The sequence below is a fragment of the Sander vitreus genome, chromosome 3 (assembly GCF_031162955.1).
Source record: "Sander vitreus isolate 19-12246 chromosome 3, sanVit1, whole genome shotgun sequence".
NCBI classification, from domain to species: Eukaryota; Metazoa; Chordata; class Actinopteri; order Perciformes; family Percidae; genus Sander; species Sander vitreus.
The window spans coordinates 36,562,721-36,579,507 of NC_135857.1; the positions used below are offsets into that span (position 1 = coordinate 36,562,721).

At 40.5% G+C, this 16,787-nt stretch overlaps 3 protein-coding genes across 3 annotated transcripts; all 3 read left to right on the plus strand.

Moving 5' to 3' along the window:
• Positions 1–661: 661 nt before the first annotated feature.
• Positions 662–1,612, plus strand: LOC144515936 (olfactory receptor 11A1-like). Its single transcript, XM_078247134.1, has one exon. It carries the CDS (start codon positions 662–664, stop codon positions 1,610–1,612), a length of 951 nt encoding a protein of 316 aa, XP_078103260.1.
• A 3,891-nt stretch (positions 1,613–5,503) lies between these two features.
• On the plus strand, positions 5,504–9,558 carry LOC144515937 (olfactory receptor 11A1-like). Its single transcript, XM_078247135.1, has 3 exons — positions 5,504–6,398; positions 8,768–8,951; positions 9,474–9,558. The coding sequence occupies exons 1-3, from the start codon at positions 5,504–5,506 to the stop codon at positions 9,556–9,558; spliced, it is 1,164 nt and encodes a 387-aa protein (XP_078103261.1).
• A 4,112-nt stretch (positions 9,559–13,670) lies between these two features.
• On the plus strand, positions 13,671–14,603 carry LOC144516004 (olfactory receptor 2A12-like). The gene has a single exon (XM_078247261.1). The coding sequence runs from the start codon at positions 13,671–13,673 to the stop codon at positions 14,601–14,603; it is 933 nt and encodes a 310-aa protein (XP_078103387.1).
• Positions 14,604–16,787: the final 2,184 nt, after the last annotated feature.

Genomic DNA, 16,787 nt, shown 5'->3' on the forward strand with positions numbered 1-16,787 from the left:
CTGCCTCCGGAGTCCTTTGGGATAATATATCTAAGTCTCAAGTGAGTTGTTGCTCATCAGGACTGGTGTATAAAGGACCTGGAGAGAGCTACAGATGGGCCAGTGGGCAAATTGGCAACTTTGAATGTGTGTGTTGGTTGTCTTTACTCAAGTTGTGCTGTAATGAGGTCGGTAATCTTACTTTCTTTTGGAGGCAGAGTGTTTACGCTTGCTTGTGTTGTTGCATAGGAGAGTTAAGTTGTTTATGGCCTGTTTAATCAGTGCAGCTCTCTTCCCTTTTAGAAAGTAGTTGGTGGTTTTAGAATCCTTTGTAAAAAAAATTTATTCAACTTGTTATTATATTATATATTTTTGGGCAAATGTTAAGCTGTGTGTAGCGTAACTATTTCTGTTTCCTTTAAAGAAAATCTATTTAAATGTATTAATACATTTAATGAGACTGTGGAGTAAATGGTAAGCTTTTTCTGCTTGTGATCATTTCAGATGAAAAACAACCGCGAAGCAGTGTTGTCAATGCAAAGCTCAGAAGACTGAAAATAATACCTGAGTTATTCAGAGCACTGTCTTCATTTACAACAAATTAGTCATTTTGGGTTAAAACATATGAAGCAATCAGAAGCAAACCTCTTTTTATGATTGAGTTTTCTCACCTAAAACAAGAATGATGGTAAATTCAACTTCAGCTTACTTTATTCTTAGCCCTTATTTAAATGTGGGGACTTTAAAATACTTGTTTTTTATGTTCACTGCTATGTTATACATTATTATTATTGTTACCAACACATCTCTGATTGTGGTTATCTGTATTAACAGAAGCTTACATGAACCTATGTACCTTTTTCTGGTCAGCCTGTTTGTAAATGAACTGTATGGTAGTACAGGGTTGTTTCCATTCCTTCTGGTTCAGATCCTCTCTGACATTCACACTGTTTCTGCTCCCTTCTGTTTCCTGCAGATTTTCTGTTTGTATACTTATGCACATGTAGAGTTTAGTAACTTAGCCGTCATGTCTTATGACAGATATCTTGCTATCTGTTATCCTCTACAATATCACACACGTATGACAACTAACAAGGTGGTTATCTTAATTATTGTGATATGGTTGTACTCTTTTGTGAAATTCTTAATTACTTTATCCTTAAACATCCGTTTGACTCTCTGTGGAAGCATTATAAACAGTTTGTATTGTCATAACTACCTTGTTGCTAAGTTGGCCTGTTCCGACGTCAACGTGAATAACATTTATGGACTTTTTGGTATTGTTCTTACCATCTTAGTCCCTCTGCTTCCAATCCTTTTCTCTTACATGAAGATCCTTAAAGTGTGTTTTTCTGGTTCCAAACAGACGAGACAGAAAGCTGTCAGTACCTGCACACCTCACCTCGCTTCACTCCTAAACTTTTCTTTTGGCTGCTGCTTTGAAATACTTCAGAGTAGATTTGATATGACCAGTGTACCCAGTGTGTTTCGCATCATTTTTTCACTGTATTTTCTCATCATACAGCCACTTTTGAATCCTGTCATGTATGGATTGCAAATGTCAAAAATACGGAATACATGTAAACATGTCCTCCGGTATATGATGTTTGTCTGTCGCAGAGATACTAAGTAGATATAATAACAATGTATCAGTAATTTATTACTGACAAGGCTTTCTAACTAACAGAAATAAAATACATGAATTTTTGATATTCTCCCTTATTTGTCCCTCTGCTTTCAATCTTTTTTTTTTACATGAACATTCTCAATGTTTGTTTTTCTGGTTCCAAACAGACGAGACAGAAAGCTGTCAGTACCTGCACACCTCACCTCGCTTCCCTCTTTAACTTTGGTTTTGGCTGCTGCTTTGAAATACTTCACAGTAGATTTGATAGTGGTATCTTAACAGACTGTCAGAGAATATATTTTACAACGAACTAATAATAACGAATAAATAATCATGTCATTCTGTCAATGTCTTTTCATTTATGGAAGTGTTACAGTTAAGGAAGGCTGTGTTAACATGCGTTACATATTTTTCTTTTTTTAATAAGTTTACATTTGGACCACCAAATTTTGGGGCTTGGTGGCAAATGTGGCCATTGCCTAAAGATATTAGCGTCTATATCTGGACACCCTTCAGTCAGTGTATATATGATACGCTCTGCGCTTTCAACTGTAAACCTTTCTGCTCATATATTAAATGCTCAGAGCAAGTTCTTCAGAAGTAAGAGTGACAAAGTCCACGTAAGGAGGAGGACGGGGTGGTGGATTGGTCAAACATCACAGGAGTTTCACCTAGGAGACTGGGTTTCGTGGCCTGTGTGTCCTGTGCATCACTTTCCCACACTCAATCTTTTCCTAAACCTAACTTAGTGGTTGTACATTTAGTTTTGTTTGAATTCACTTTACAAATAGTTTGTGGTTTTGGTTAAAACAATGGTCCCCTTAAGTAGTACTCCCAGGATACAGTCTTGTGTTTTTCCTTTTAACTTCTCCCGGCCCATCACATTATGCCCTTATTTATCCATGGTGAAAAGTCGATTTCTGGATTTTATTAATTGATATCAGATCACTCAAACAAAGATCGATTTTAATTGGAGAGTTGCTTTAACCCAGATTAACCCAGCCATATTTCAGAGCTATGCCTAGGTGAGCCCAACTATAGCCGCTTTCCAACCGGAGGGATTTTTGCAGTTCCTAGAACATAAAATTCCTAGAGCCCTTTTTTTCTTGCGTTCCGACTGGACCAATTTGGGGATTTTTAAGTTCCTCTGGCCGCAGTTCCTGTAACTCTTTCAGCTCCTGCTTCAGGGCAGGGTCTTTTTGCTGTTCCCTTTTCAGCATAGGGACCTAGGTCAACGAGGGTCGGGTTTCCGGTACAGACAGACCAACAACGGGACATTTTTAACAGTTTTCGCCATCTTATTCATCATTTAATTCACTTCTGACAACGTTTTAGGCGAGAAATTAACTGTTTATATTTCTAATATAGGCAGTCTTGCGAAAACTGATGCCGAATTCACAATTGGCTTCAAAGTTTTTGGAGTTGAGAAGCTCCATGAAGTGAGGCGACAGCCAGCAAGGGGCCTGCCCCGGCTTCTAGCTCGTCGCTTGGCCAGTCCTGCTCAGACACCTCGCTGTGAGCTGGAGGTCTCTCAGACCAGAGACACAGACACACACACACACACACACCTCGCTGTGAGCTGGAGGTCTCTCAGACCAGAGACACAGACACACACACACACACACACACACACCCCTCGCTGTGAGCTGGAGGTCTCTCAGACCAGAGACACAGACACACACACACACACACACACCTCGCTGTGAGCTGGAGGTCTCTCAGACCAGAGACACAGACACACACACACACACACACCTCGCTGTGAGCTGGAGGTCTCTCAGACCGCTCTCGTAAATAAGAGGCTTTTATTTCACCGTTGACGGTTCGTTTGTTTAAATATCACAACACATGTCCATCATAATGTCACGGGGTGGAAGTAGATTTTATTTAAGCATGCTTTTACTTGAAGTGCTGTGTTTTTACTATTTGCTGTGTTTTTTTTTTTTATTGCATGCTTTTATTTTGAAATGTGTGGTGTGTGTTTTTAAATGTTTTACTTCCGCCATCGGACACTTAGTAATTAGGATAAAGGATTTGCACCTGGGAGCCAGACAGAGAATTGACTGTTTTTTTAGATAAAAAGGACAGAACAGCAACGAAGGAGAACGGAGGGAGACGCAGCTGCGAGCACAACAGATGGGAACAGAACAGGCCCTGGTCGGAAGGAGACCAGAGAATACATCGGAAAACTCAAACACCGATCGCTAGCGGCAACAGTGGGAGAAGATAAAACTTCTCCCTTCCGCGTAAGTCTCTTCTAAGACCGGTGTTTGTTGTGAGTAGTATATGAAACTGTGGCACTTTTAAAAGGACGTTTGACTGGCTTAGAGTTCTCCTTCACAGGCTATGCCCGAGGGGAAGAGCCAAACAACAAAGAAGCTGGTTGCCAGTGGAAACCTGTGGACATTTTAATCTCCAACTCCTGTTCTGCTGTACCATTTTTTTTTTAGCTTGATTTTAGTTGGTTGTGTTTTTGTTTTTAAATTCTTTTAAAGAAGAATTTTAATTGTTTTATGTCTTTTTAAATAAATTGTTATTCCTCAACTGGTTTTTACTCACTGTTTTAAATACACTAGTTTGACTGCTCTCCCCCAGTAATAAGGACCTGTTTTATCTTTTATCTCACCGCCACACACACACACAGTGCAGCAGGCAGAGGCGGAGGAGAGAGAGAGATACGTTTCTCTTCGGGAGACTTGTTTGAATTATGACATATATGCTATATACATTAGATTTAGTTCATACTTTTTTGGGTGTATTTGTTTTCTGATTTTAACGCTATAAAGACCGTTGCAGTGCTTGCATCACTCCCTTACCCCTCCTACCAGTCCCTATGGCCACTTGGCCAGTGCGAATGCAAATGGTAAAACCAGTTTTGGGGGAGAGTAGTTAGTAGAACTGCTTAGAAGTGGGCTTTTCCTACGTTCCTGTAACTACTTGGTCGGAAAGTGGCTTATATCAATGTAGTTCCACTTCCCCCATTAACTCTGGCTCCTTACCAGAGAGGTGACATTGCACCTCCCTTGAACCAGATTTTGTTGTCTGAGGTAAGCACGCCTGGGCCCCATCTTTGCCTGTTACCTGGCAAACCGGCCCCCTTGGGTTGGTGACTCTTGGAGGGGTCTCTAAATGTGTCCATGGATAGGATGGTATGGGCTCTGATGATAAAGTAGGACTGGCCTGTTGGTTGGTGACTCTTGGAGGGGTCTCTAAATGTGTCCATGGATAGGATGGTATGGGCCCTGGTGATAAAGTAGGACTGGCCTGTTGGTTGGTGACTCTTGGAGGGGTCTCTAAATGTGTCCATAGATAGGATGGTATGGGCTCTGATGATAAAGTAGGACTGGCCTGTTGGTTGGTGACTCTTGGAGGGGTCTCTAAATGTGTCCATAGATAGGATGGTATGGGCCCTGGTGATAAAGTAGGACTGGCCTGTTGGTTGGTGACTCTTGGAGGGGTCTCTAAATGTGTCCATGGATAGGATGGTATGGGCCCTGGTGATAAAGTAGGACTGGCCTGTTGGTTGGTGACTCTTGGAGGGGTCTCTAAATGTGTCCATAGATAGGATGGTATGGGCCCTGGTGATAAAGTAGGACTGGCCTGTTGGTTGGTGACTCTTGGAGGGGTCTCTAAATGTGTCCATAGATAGGATGGTATGGGCCCTGGTGATAAAGTAGGACTGGCTTGTTGGTTTCTACTGTTCTGAAAAGCTATAAAGCAGCAGATGTTTCTGCAGCTGACAGAAGTGACTGCAGCACTCTGCAGCACAACAGGTAACAAACACTGAACTGTGTGTGATGTGTTCATGTTTCATTTACAGATAAAAACTGAAGGGCGATGTGAATGTCAGGTTTTTATAATTTCTGCTCAGTTGTATTAATTTTTTCGCCTTGAAGAATGTTAAATTCAACTTTATCATATTTCATTCTGGGAGCTTATGTGTATGTAGGAAATTTGAGATATTTTTATTTCATGATAACTGCAATGGTATACATTGTTATTATTATTACCAACACATCCCTGATTGTGGTTATCTGTATGAACAGAAGCTTACATGAACCTATGTACCTTTTTCTGGTCAGCCTGTTTGTAAATGAACTGTATGGTAGTACAGGGTTGTTTCCATTCCTTCTGGTTCAGATCCTCTCTGACATTCACACTGTTTCTGCTTCTCTTTGTTTCCTGCAGATTTTCTGTTTGTATTCATATGCAAATGTTGAATTTTGTAACTTAGCCGTCATGTCTTATGACAGATATCTTGCTATCTGTTATCCTCTACAATATCACACACGTATGACAACTAACAAGGTGTTCACCTTTATTGTAGTAATATGGTTATACTCTTTTGTGAAATGCTTAATTACTTTATCCTTAAACATCCGTTTGACAATGTGTGGAAACGTCATAAACAGTTTGGTTTGCAGAAACTACCTAATAGTTAAGTTGGCATGCTCTGACATTCAAGTGAATAACATCAATGGATTGATTGGTGTTGTTCTCTCCATTTTTGTCCCTCTGCTTCCAATCCTTTTCTCTTACATCAAAATCCTCAACGTTTGTTTTTCTGGTTCCAAACAGACGAGACAGAAAGCTGTCAGTACCTGCACACCTCACCTCGCTTCACTCCTAAACTTTTCCTTTGGGTGTTTATTTGAAATACTTCAGAGTAGATTTGATATGACCAGTGTACCCAGTGTGCTGCTTATCATTCTGTCACTGTATTTTGTCATCATACAGCCACTTTTGAATCCTGTCATGTATGGAATGCAAATGTCCAAAATACGAAATACATGTAAAAAATCTCTTCTGTTGTAAAATGTTGACTTGTCACAGAGATAAGATGTTGACATAAATTAATTCAATATGTCAATTATTTTTAATATGTTGCATTGAAATGTTTGCTCATTTTAGAAAATAACTTCAAAATGTAAGCATTCCTGACATTGTCTTACTATCACTAGATAATTATGCAATGTAGTGTATTGAGTGAAAAAAAATCCCGTAATACTTTTAGTGACCTGCACTGGCATACAGGTAAGCCCAACTATTGTATATTTACAGTAGTTGTTATTGGCAACATTCATTTCTAGCACAAGCTCAGCATGCAAAAGGCTCTGCGGAGGAGTTGCGGTTTTCCCTGACAACACTGGTCCAATGGACACGCAAACCCCCAACAACGACAACATTGTGATTCATGGAGGGGCCTTACATAGTCAGGGTGAAAAACTTGTACCCTCCGGATGACAGTGGTGTAAATAGGTTTAGATCTTTTAAATCCAAATTGCATTAGAACACAGATTCTAAATAACTTGGTACCTGTCAGTGCAGCACTTGGCCTTGTTTTAATGGTGATCATAAGCCCCATGTACTGAACCATCGCAGACTTCAGATGTCATTTGTGTAGCATCCAAGTTCTTAAGTGCAGAATGGCACAAGGGCTCCAATTATTGTTTGACGAATAGGACACCATATTGTGAAATCCACTGTTAAAAGCATATCAAGTTCAAAGTTTTTTGTCATATGCACAGCAGGGAAACACATTTCCCTGTACAACGAAATTCCTCCTTTGCTGTCCACGAACAATGTAAAATCTACAATATATACTGCAGATATACAAAATAAAACAGCCAGTAAGGTGTGAGGCTCATTTGTCACGTGTGGAGATGAATGTGTTTGTAAATAAAGGCTCATGGCAACATATTGGGCTAGATTTATCAGGCCGTTTGCACCTGTTTCCAGGCGCTAATTGGTCGCAAAGACGGACGTAACCGATGCGGGCTATTTACAAACAGGGCACACTTGGGTAAAATCGCAGATTGCCTGCCACATGAGCGAGAAGATACAAGTTGCACTTTCAATATGCGTTCGTGGGAGGGTCATAGGGAAAGTGGGAGTTCCACCCAAAAAGGTGGGAGGATACGCGTAAAGTGCGCCTAATTATATATTCCGTTGTATTTACAAAGACTGCCAGTAAGAGCGCGCCGCTATTCTGCGGGGGGAATTCTCCGCCTCTTAAAAGCAGGTCTAAACCAGAGAGCGCGTTTTCCTGTGTGTTCAAATTTACCTCAATGGCAGCAGTGATCCGAGCAAGGCCAAGACATAGGCCAAGACATAGGCCAAGACATAGGCCAAGACGGCGAGCAGACAGGATTTATGCCACGAGAATCACTCTTTTCAAATTAAGCGAACAACAAATCATCCAACGTTACAGATTAAGCAGCGATGCAATAATTCAATTACTGGACGAAATCAAAGATGACCTGGAACCTCTCACTCAGCGTTCACATTCCATCCCAGCACACGTTAAACTCCTGGCAACATTACAAATATTGGCATCAGGATCATTTCAAACGGTCACTGCATCAGCTGTGGGAATATCGCAGCCGTCACTCAGCCACATACTCACCCAGGTACTCAACCCATTACTACGGCGCACTGGTCAATACATACATTTCCCTACTACTGACGCCAAAATAAGACGCATCAAAGAAGATTTCTTTCACATTGCAATCTTTCCGAACATTATAGGAGCCATTGATTGCACTCATATCCCTATACTCCCACTTTCAATCAACGAGCACGTTTACAGAAATAGGAAGCATACATACTCAATGAATGTTCAAGTCATATGTGATGCCAAATTCCCTGGGTCTGTCCATGACAGCTTCATTTTCCGTCATAGTGCTATCTACCAAAGATTGAGCAACCGGGCTTTTGGAGAGGCATGGCTACTTGGTAAGCATTGTTTGGAGAGGTTTTACAGTGAACCTTAATTTCCCTTGTGAAAATAATTTGTCCAGCCATATATACCAGTATTATCCAACTGCTCATGCATTAATACCAGATCATTATTTTCTTAGAATGTGCTATATCTGTAATGTTGTATATTTTGCTGTAGGTGATGGTGGGTATCCCCAACAGCCATGGTTAATGACTCCAATTAACCCCACAACTGCAGCACAACAAAACTACAACCACGCACACATACAGATGAGGGGGGTGATTGGGCGTTAGGTTAGGTAGAAATTGAAAATAAAAAATGGAGTAAATAAATCAAGCCAGACTGGAATAATTGCTTTTTGTGGTGTTTTTTATTTGTTTGACAATGTTTTAACTGAGACTGTTTGCTTAGTCTTTTTCTTAGAACACGTGTGGGCGTAGATGTGACTGGAAGAGGCTCAGGTGTCACTGGGGTGCATGGCGCAGATTGTGCCATGCTGGATGGCACAGGTTTAGGTGGCGCAGACGTGGAGGCTGCACATGTGGATGCTGCAGGTGTAGATAAGATGCCAGAGGTCCCCTGCAGACCACTGACCATGCCTGCAGCAATGGTCCTTAGGCAGTCGTTGGTCTGTTGCTGGTGGCGACACAGTCTGGTTACTGCCCTGGCCAATCCATTCATTGCACTAACCAGTTCCTTTACCTGCCCGTTATTCCGTCTCATTTCACGGTTCATCTGCTGCACATTACCAGATATATGTTGAAGAGCCTTTGTCTGGGCGCATTGCTCAGTCAACAGCATTTCATCAATATCATCTATCCTGCGTGCAGGACGCTGAGACGAGGCAGGTTAGAGGAGGCTGAGACAGGCCAGGTGGTTCAAGTGGTTCCCCAAACGCTGTGAAAAGACAAGTTCCAAACATAGCATCAAATACACTTGGCACAAAAAAAGAAAAACGCCTCCATGTCTGTTCCATTTTTGATAAGCAATTTTGCGATTATTTAACTATATAACACTCTTTAATTACTTAACCCCATCGGTTGGGTTGACATATTAATGATATAGGCTAAACATATGCATATATAGCCTACCCAACGCCAACACACCAGTATCATAACAAACCACACATACCTTCATTCTCTACAGAGATCTCAGCAGTATCTATGCCGTCCACACCTTCCACCTGTTGGGCAACGAGTGTTTGCTGCACCACCTCTTCAGTAGTAGTTAGCGTGTCTATTTCTGGTGGACCTGAACCGGTTCTCCTCAATTGTGCCCGGTTGTACGCAACCTTCTCTTTTGTTCTGCGCTTTATGTCTTGCCACCGTTTTTTTTACCTCCTCCACTTCTCTCCGTGTAGATGATGAAGAGTTGATTTTATTTGTTATGGCAATCCAAATTGAATTGTTTTCCGAGGGTGTGGATGTTCTGCCCTGTAATATGTTCAGGTTTGCTGTTACTTCATGCACTAAGATGTTCATTTCTTCTTCTTCACTAAATTTAAGCTTGCGCTTTGTTTTTCCCGTAGGAAGATCCATGATAGATACAGTCAGGTCCATAAATATTGGGACATCGGCACAATTCTAATCTTTTTGGCTCTATACACCACCACAATGGAGTTGAAATGAAACGAACAAGATGTGCTTTAACTGCAGACTTTCAGCTTTAATTTGAGGGTATTTACATCCAAATCAGGTGAACGGTGTAGGAATTACAACAGTTTGTATATGTGCCTCCCACTTTCTAAGGGACCAAAAGTAATGGGACAATTGGCTGCTCAGCTGTTCCATGGCCAGGTGTGTGTTATTCCCTCATTATCCCATTTACAAGGAGCAGATAAAAGGTCCAGAGTTCATTTCAAGTGTGCTATTTACATTTGGAATCTGTTGCTGTCAACTCTCAATATGAGATCCAAAGAGCTGTCACTATCAGTGAAGCAAGCCATCATTAGGCTGAAAAATCTAAACAAACCCATCAGAGAGATAGCAAAAACATTAGGTGTGGCCAAATCAACTGTTTGGAACATTCTTAAAAAGAAAGAACGCACCGGTGAGCTCAGCAACACCAAAAGACCCGGAAGACCACGGAAAACAACTGTGGTGGATGACCGAAGAATACTTTCCCTGGTGAAGAAAACACCCTTCACAACAGTTGGCCAGATCAAGAACACTCTCCAGGAGGTAGGTGTATGTGTGTCAAAGTCAACAATCAAGAGAAGACTTCACCAGAGTGAATACAGAGGGTTCACTACAAGATGTAAACCATTGGTGAGCCTCTAAAACAGGAAGGCCAGATTAGAGTTTGCCAAACAACATCTAAAAAAGCCTTCACATTTCTGGAAAAACATCCTATGGACAGATGAGACAAAGATCAACTTGTACCAGAGTGATGGGAAGAGAAGAGTATGGAGAAGGAAAGGAACTGCTCATGATCCAAAGCATACCACCTCATCAGTGAAGTATGGTGGTGGTAGTGTCATGGCGTGGGCATGTATGGCTGCCAATGGAACTGGTTCTCTTGTATTTATTGATGATGTGACTGCTGACAAAAGCAGCAGGATGAATTCTGAAGTGTTTCGGGCAATATTATCTGCTCATATTCAGCCAAATGCTTCAGAACTCATTGGACGGCGCTTCACAGTGCAGATGGACAATGACCCGAAGCATACTGCGAAAGCAACCAAAGAGTTTTTTAAGGTAAAGAAGTGGAATGTTATGCAATGGCCAAGTCAATCACCTGACCTGAATCCGATTGAGCATGCATTTCACTTGCTGAAGACAAAACTGAAGGGAAAATGCCCCCAAGAACAAGCAGGAACTGAAGACAGTTGCAGTAGAGGCCTGGCAGAGCATCACCAGGGATGAAACCCAGCGTCTGGTGATGTCTATGCGTTCCAGACTTCAGGCTGGAATTGAATGCAAAGGATTTGCAACCAAGTATTAAAAAGTGAAAGTTTGATTTATGATTGTTAATCTGTCCCATTACTTTTGGTCCCTTAAAAAGTGGGAGGCACATATACAAACTGTTGTAATTCCTACACCGTTCACCTGATTTGGATGTAAATACCCTCAAATTAAAGCTGAAAGTCTGCAGTTAAAGCACATCTTGTTCGTTTCATTTCAACTCCATTGTGGTGGTGTATAGAGCCAAAAAGATTAGAATTGTGTCGATGTCCCAATATTTATGGACCTGACTGTACATACGGGCCCATTGTTTGCTCTTTTAGAGGGGCGCTAATGGAGGGCGGAGTATGCGCTGATTGCCTGATGGGTGTCAGGTTTGATAAATACTACACAAAATGTGGAAGCATAGCGTGCACTATTACCGAACTCGCATAAACAGACGCAGCGCAAACTGCGCTAGTGTTAGTAAATTAGGCCCATTATCACTAAAGTTGTTTGATCATATCAGATTAAGTAAATCATCCCATTCATGCCTTAATAGAATAAAAAACTGCAGACCATGCTTGAATGAAATAAACAGCGATTCAAGTTAAACATTTAGAGTTATATTTGCAGCTGTAAATAAACTGCTTAACCTGACTCAGCTGTTTGTCAGCTGTTTCCGAGCCCCTAAAAATGGAGACATTTGAAAACACTGCTGACTCTGTTTTAGTTTGAAAACTCCTGGGTTGCTTTGTAGTCTGGACAGGAACAAACAGAGACTTTTGGAAACGACGACACACGTCAGTCAGTCTTATCATTTAGGTAGGCTTACATATGTACCTAATAAAGCTAATAAATCCCAGCTCCTTCTCCAAAGGATTTTGTGATACCGCAACAACTTTTGAATATGGTTTCGACATACGGCATGACACGATAGCCTGTGGCCACAAAAAGTTACTCTGTGGCCACCATGCAGGTCTCTCTTGAGAATGAGACCTGAGAATGTAACGTCTCTTTTAGCACAATGAAAACTATCGATAACATCGCTGTTGTTACCATGTTTCTGTGAAATATCTTGATGTTGCAGTCCATCTATGAGTGGTGATCTGCAGCTGATTGAAGTAAAAGACCATCAGAAAAAGTTTTCAATTTGAATAAATAACTATACATTATACAAAATGTTGGGGGCTTGGTGGCAAATGTGTACGATAAAATATTGATCTATCTCTGGGCACCCTTCGGTCAGTTAGACATTTAGTTTTGTTTGAATTCACGTTAAAGTGTTCCCTGTGTTTAAAACAGCAACCGTAGCGGAGTGTCACAGTGAGTGTGTAAGACCTGGTGCACATTGGCTTCTTCCAGGCATTACCAGTTCCCCCTCACTACACATTTAGATATCCTGGGTCACTGATCGGTCACAAGATTTCCAGAGTCGGTCATTGAGCTTTGGCCATAAAATGTGCATGTACCAACTACCCTTATGATTTGCCCTATGCTCGAATATGGTGTTCCATATGGAGAATGTGACTTACACAGAGGGTATTAGCAAAAGCCCCTCAGTTTTAGATTCATTCACTTTCTTTTCAGTGAAGTACATGGGCAGAGAGGTGACCAATTGTTTTTTGGGGGAAAATCCAACACTGCGGCAGTCATCCAGGTCCTTGAGAGAATACCTGCACTTTCCAGGCATCTCTGACTCTGTGTGACTCAAGGCCCTATCCAGAAAATTGGTTCAAGAAATGCCCTGTGCATACAGGTGAGCCCAACTATTGTATATTTAGTTGGTATGTTCTCTAGCTCCAGCTCAACATGCTAAGGCCTCTGACCTTGCCTACCATTTGGGGAGCCATAAACCAAACCTTTATGCCCATTTTTGTGGGTCATCAGCTTACCGGGAAATGACCTCACTTGTCTTTTTGTGCTAAGCCTGAATAGATCTCAACACTGCCTGCCCACTTTTCACCTCCTGACACTATTTTGAAGAGGCATCATCACTGTGTCTGGTCCTTAATGATTCCGATTGGTTTTAAGAAATGCAAACGCAGATGCAGATATCAGTTAGATGTGTCCCGTGGTAATGAGGCCAGACTGCTGATGTGTACACCCTCTGACTTGAAGAGTTTAAAGGAAGCAGACGCAGAGTTTCATCTCAGTCACAGCAAATGAATGTAAGATGATTCACGCAATGTCATAAACTGTGTTCTGTCATTTCTAACCTAAACATTATATTGACTTTAAGTAAGGTAAATGGTAAGTTTGAAGAATCTATGTTATTGTAATAATTGATGTCTTTACTGTCTTCAGGCTGAATACTGCTTGTGTGTTAATACAGTGAGTCCAGGATAAGCGTACATTTAACATTTAAACTAGTTTGATTTCTGCTAACCTCCTACAAAATGTAACATTGTCAACTGTTCATCATGTGCAAACTTGAAATATTGTGTTGTGAACCAAACGAATGATCATGATAAACTCTACACAGGTTTCATATTTCACTTTTGGTGCATACTTTGATATTGGGCTCTTTAAATACTTACTTTTCCTGATTTTTTTGTGTTTTTATGCTGTAATAATTTGTGCCAATCTTTTGCTGATTGTGGTTATCTGTAAGAACAGAAGCTTACATGAACCTATGTACCTTTTTCTGGTCAGCCTGTTTGTAAATGAACTGTATGGTAGTACAGGGTTGTTTCCATTCCTTCTGGTTCAGATCATCTCTGACATTCACAATGTTTCTGCTTCTCTTTGTTTCCTGCAGATTTATTGTGTGTTTGCATATGGAACTATAGAAATTATTAATTTATCCATCATGTCTTATGACAGATATCTTGCTATCTGTTATCCTCTGCAATATAACACAAGTATGACATCTAAAAAGGTTACTATGCTTATTACTCTAACATGGTTATTCCCATTGATTGAAGTTGCTGTCACAATATCTTTGAGTGCTCCTTTACAGCTGTGTGGGAACATCATTAACAAGGTTTACTGTGATAACTACTCTGTTGTCAAACTGGCCTGCTCTGTTACCACAGTGAACAACATTTATGGACTCATTTCACTATGTCTTATAGTCTTTGGTCCTCTCAGTTTAATCCTTTACACTTACATGAAGATCCTTAAAGTGTGTTTTTCTGGTTCTAAACAGACCAGACAGAAAGCTGTCAGTACCTGCACACCTCACCTCGCTTCTCTGATCAACTTTTTCTTTGGTTCTTTCTTTGAAATATTACAGAGCAGGTTTGATATGAGCAGTTTACCTGTTATGTTGCGCATTTTTTTGTCATTATATTTTCTGACCTGCCAACCAATCTTCAACCCTTTAATGTATGGTCTGCAAATGTCAAAAATACGTAGCTTATGTAAAAGTCTTGTGTTCGGTGAAATGTAAACTAATGTTAAAGATGTGTTTAATGTCCACTTACTTTAGAACTTTATTTAGCATAATATGTATTCCTTAAATCATCTAGTTTGATATGATACCAATACCTTCATACGAGCTTTGAAACGGAGACTCTTAAAAGATCCATCAACGATTCCAATTGGTTTAAAGAAACAACACAAGCGATTGAAATCATAAGCTCATTATGAAAATGTTTACTGAGGTCATAAATCAAGTGAGAAGCAGGGTCATTTTTTTCATAGACTTATATTCTATAGAAACTGAATACATTTTTAAGCCAGTGGAGTCACCCCCTGCTGGAAATTAGATAGAATGCAGGTGTGAGGCAGTAATGCATTGGCATTACTTCTTGGCATGGTAGTTGCTGCATGGTCTTAATACCAAGATACATGACTTCCTGCTTTGCTCTCGCCATGTTTACCATGGCACAAGAGGGCGGCGCTGCCTACCAATAAACGTTAATATGGGTCATAATTTCTGCTTGTAAAAACGACCTCTAAAAGGAGAACAGGTGTCGGTTTTAATGGTCCTATCAACATATATTTGTAATGTTTTGTGAATCACATTAAATTGCAGATTTTTGTAAAAAAGTTCCTATTTAGTAAAAAGAAATACTTTATTATTAGTATTGACAAGTAATTACTCGGTTATCAAAATAGTTTTCTGTTGATTGACTAACTGATCAATGAAATTCTTCCTTTGCTGTCCACAGAAGACACACGAACAATGTAAAATCTACAATATATACTGCAGATATACAAAATAAAACAGCCAGTAAGGTGTCAGCCTCATGTTTCACATGTGGAGATGAATAATGTGTTTGTACATAAAGGCTCATGACAACATATTATCACTAAAGTTGTTTGATCATATCAGATTAAATAAATCATCCCATTCATGCCTTAATAGAATAAAAAACTGCAGACCATGCTTGAATGAAATAAACAGCGATTCAAGTTAAACATTTAGAGTTATATTTGCAGCTGTAAATAAACTGCTTAACCTGACTCAGCTGTTTGTCAGCTGTTTCCGAGCCCCTAAAAATGGAGACATTTGAAAACACTGCTGACCCTGTTTTAGTTTGAAAACTCCTGGGTTGCTTTGTAGTCTGGACAGGAACAAACAGAGACTTTTGGAAACGACGACACACGTCAGTCAGTCTTATCATTTAGGTAGGCTTACATATGTACCTAATAAAGCTAATAAATCCCAGCTCCTTCTCCAAAGGATTTTGTGATACCACAACAACTTTTGAATATGGTTTCGACATACGGCATGACACGATAGCCTGTGGCCACAAAAAGTTACTCTGTGGCCACCATGCAGGTCTCTCTTGAGAATGAGACCTGAGAATGTAACGTCTCTTTTAGTACAATGAAAACTATCGATAACATCGCTGTTGTTACCATGTTTCTGTGAAATATCTTGATGTTGCAGTAATCCATTCATCCATTTATCTGCAGCCGACTGAAGTAAAAGACCGCCGAGAAAATATATTTTACAAAGTACTTAAGTTTTCAATTTGAATAAATAACTATAAATTACACAACATTTTGGGGGCTTGGTGGCAAATGTGTACGATAAAATATTGATCTATCTCTGGGCACCCTTCGGTCAGTTAGACATTTAGTTTTGTTTGAATTCACGTTAAAGTGTTCCCTGTGTTTAAAACAGCAACCGTAGTGGAGTGTCACAGTGAGTGTGTAAGACCTGGTGCACATTGGCTTCTTCCAGGCATTACCAGTTCCCCCTCACTACACATTTAGATATCCTGGGTCACTGATCGGTCACAAGATTTCCAGAGTCGGTCATTGAGCTTTGGCCATAAAATGTGCATGCACCAACTACCCTTATGATTTGCCCTATGCTCGAATATGGTGTTCCATATGGAGAATGTGACTTACACAGAGGGTATTAGCAAAAGCCCCTCAGTTTTAGATTCATTCACTTTATTTTCAGTGAAGTACATGGGCAGAGAGGTGACCAATTGTTTTTTGGGGGAAAATCCAACACTGCGGCAGTCATCCAGGTCCTTGAGAGAATACCTGCACTTTCCAGGCATCTCTGACTCTGTGTGACTCAAGGCCCTATCCAGAAAATTGGTTCAAGAAATGCCCTGTGCATAAACCAAACCTTTATGCCCATTTTTGTGGGTCATCAGCTAACCGGGAA

What these genes read in the sequence shown, in the direction of transcription:
- LOC144515936 (XM_078247134.1), top strand. Translation starts at nt 662, where the DNA reads ATGATGGTAAATTCAACTTCAGCTTACTTTATTCTTAGCCCTTATTTA.
- LOC144515937 (XM_078247135.1), top strand. Translation starts at nt 5,504, where the DNA reads ATGTTAAATTCAACTTTATCATATTTCATTCTGGGAGCTTATGTGTAT. An exon ending in GTCCAAAATACGAAATACAT is followed by an intron (nt 6,399 to 8,767) that starts GTAAAAAATCTC and finishes GTGTGGGCGTAG; the next exon opens with ATGTGACTGGAAGAGGCTCA. An exon ending in GCAATGGTCCTTAGGCAGTC is followed by an intron (nt 8,952 to 9,473) that starts GTTGGTCTGTTG and finishes CATTCTCTACAG; the next exon opens with AGATCTCAGCAGTATCTATG.
- LOC144516004 (XM_078247261.1), top strand. Translation starts at nt 13,671, where the DNA reads ATGATCATGATAAACTCTACACAGGTTTCATATTTCACTTTTGGTGCA.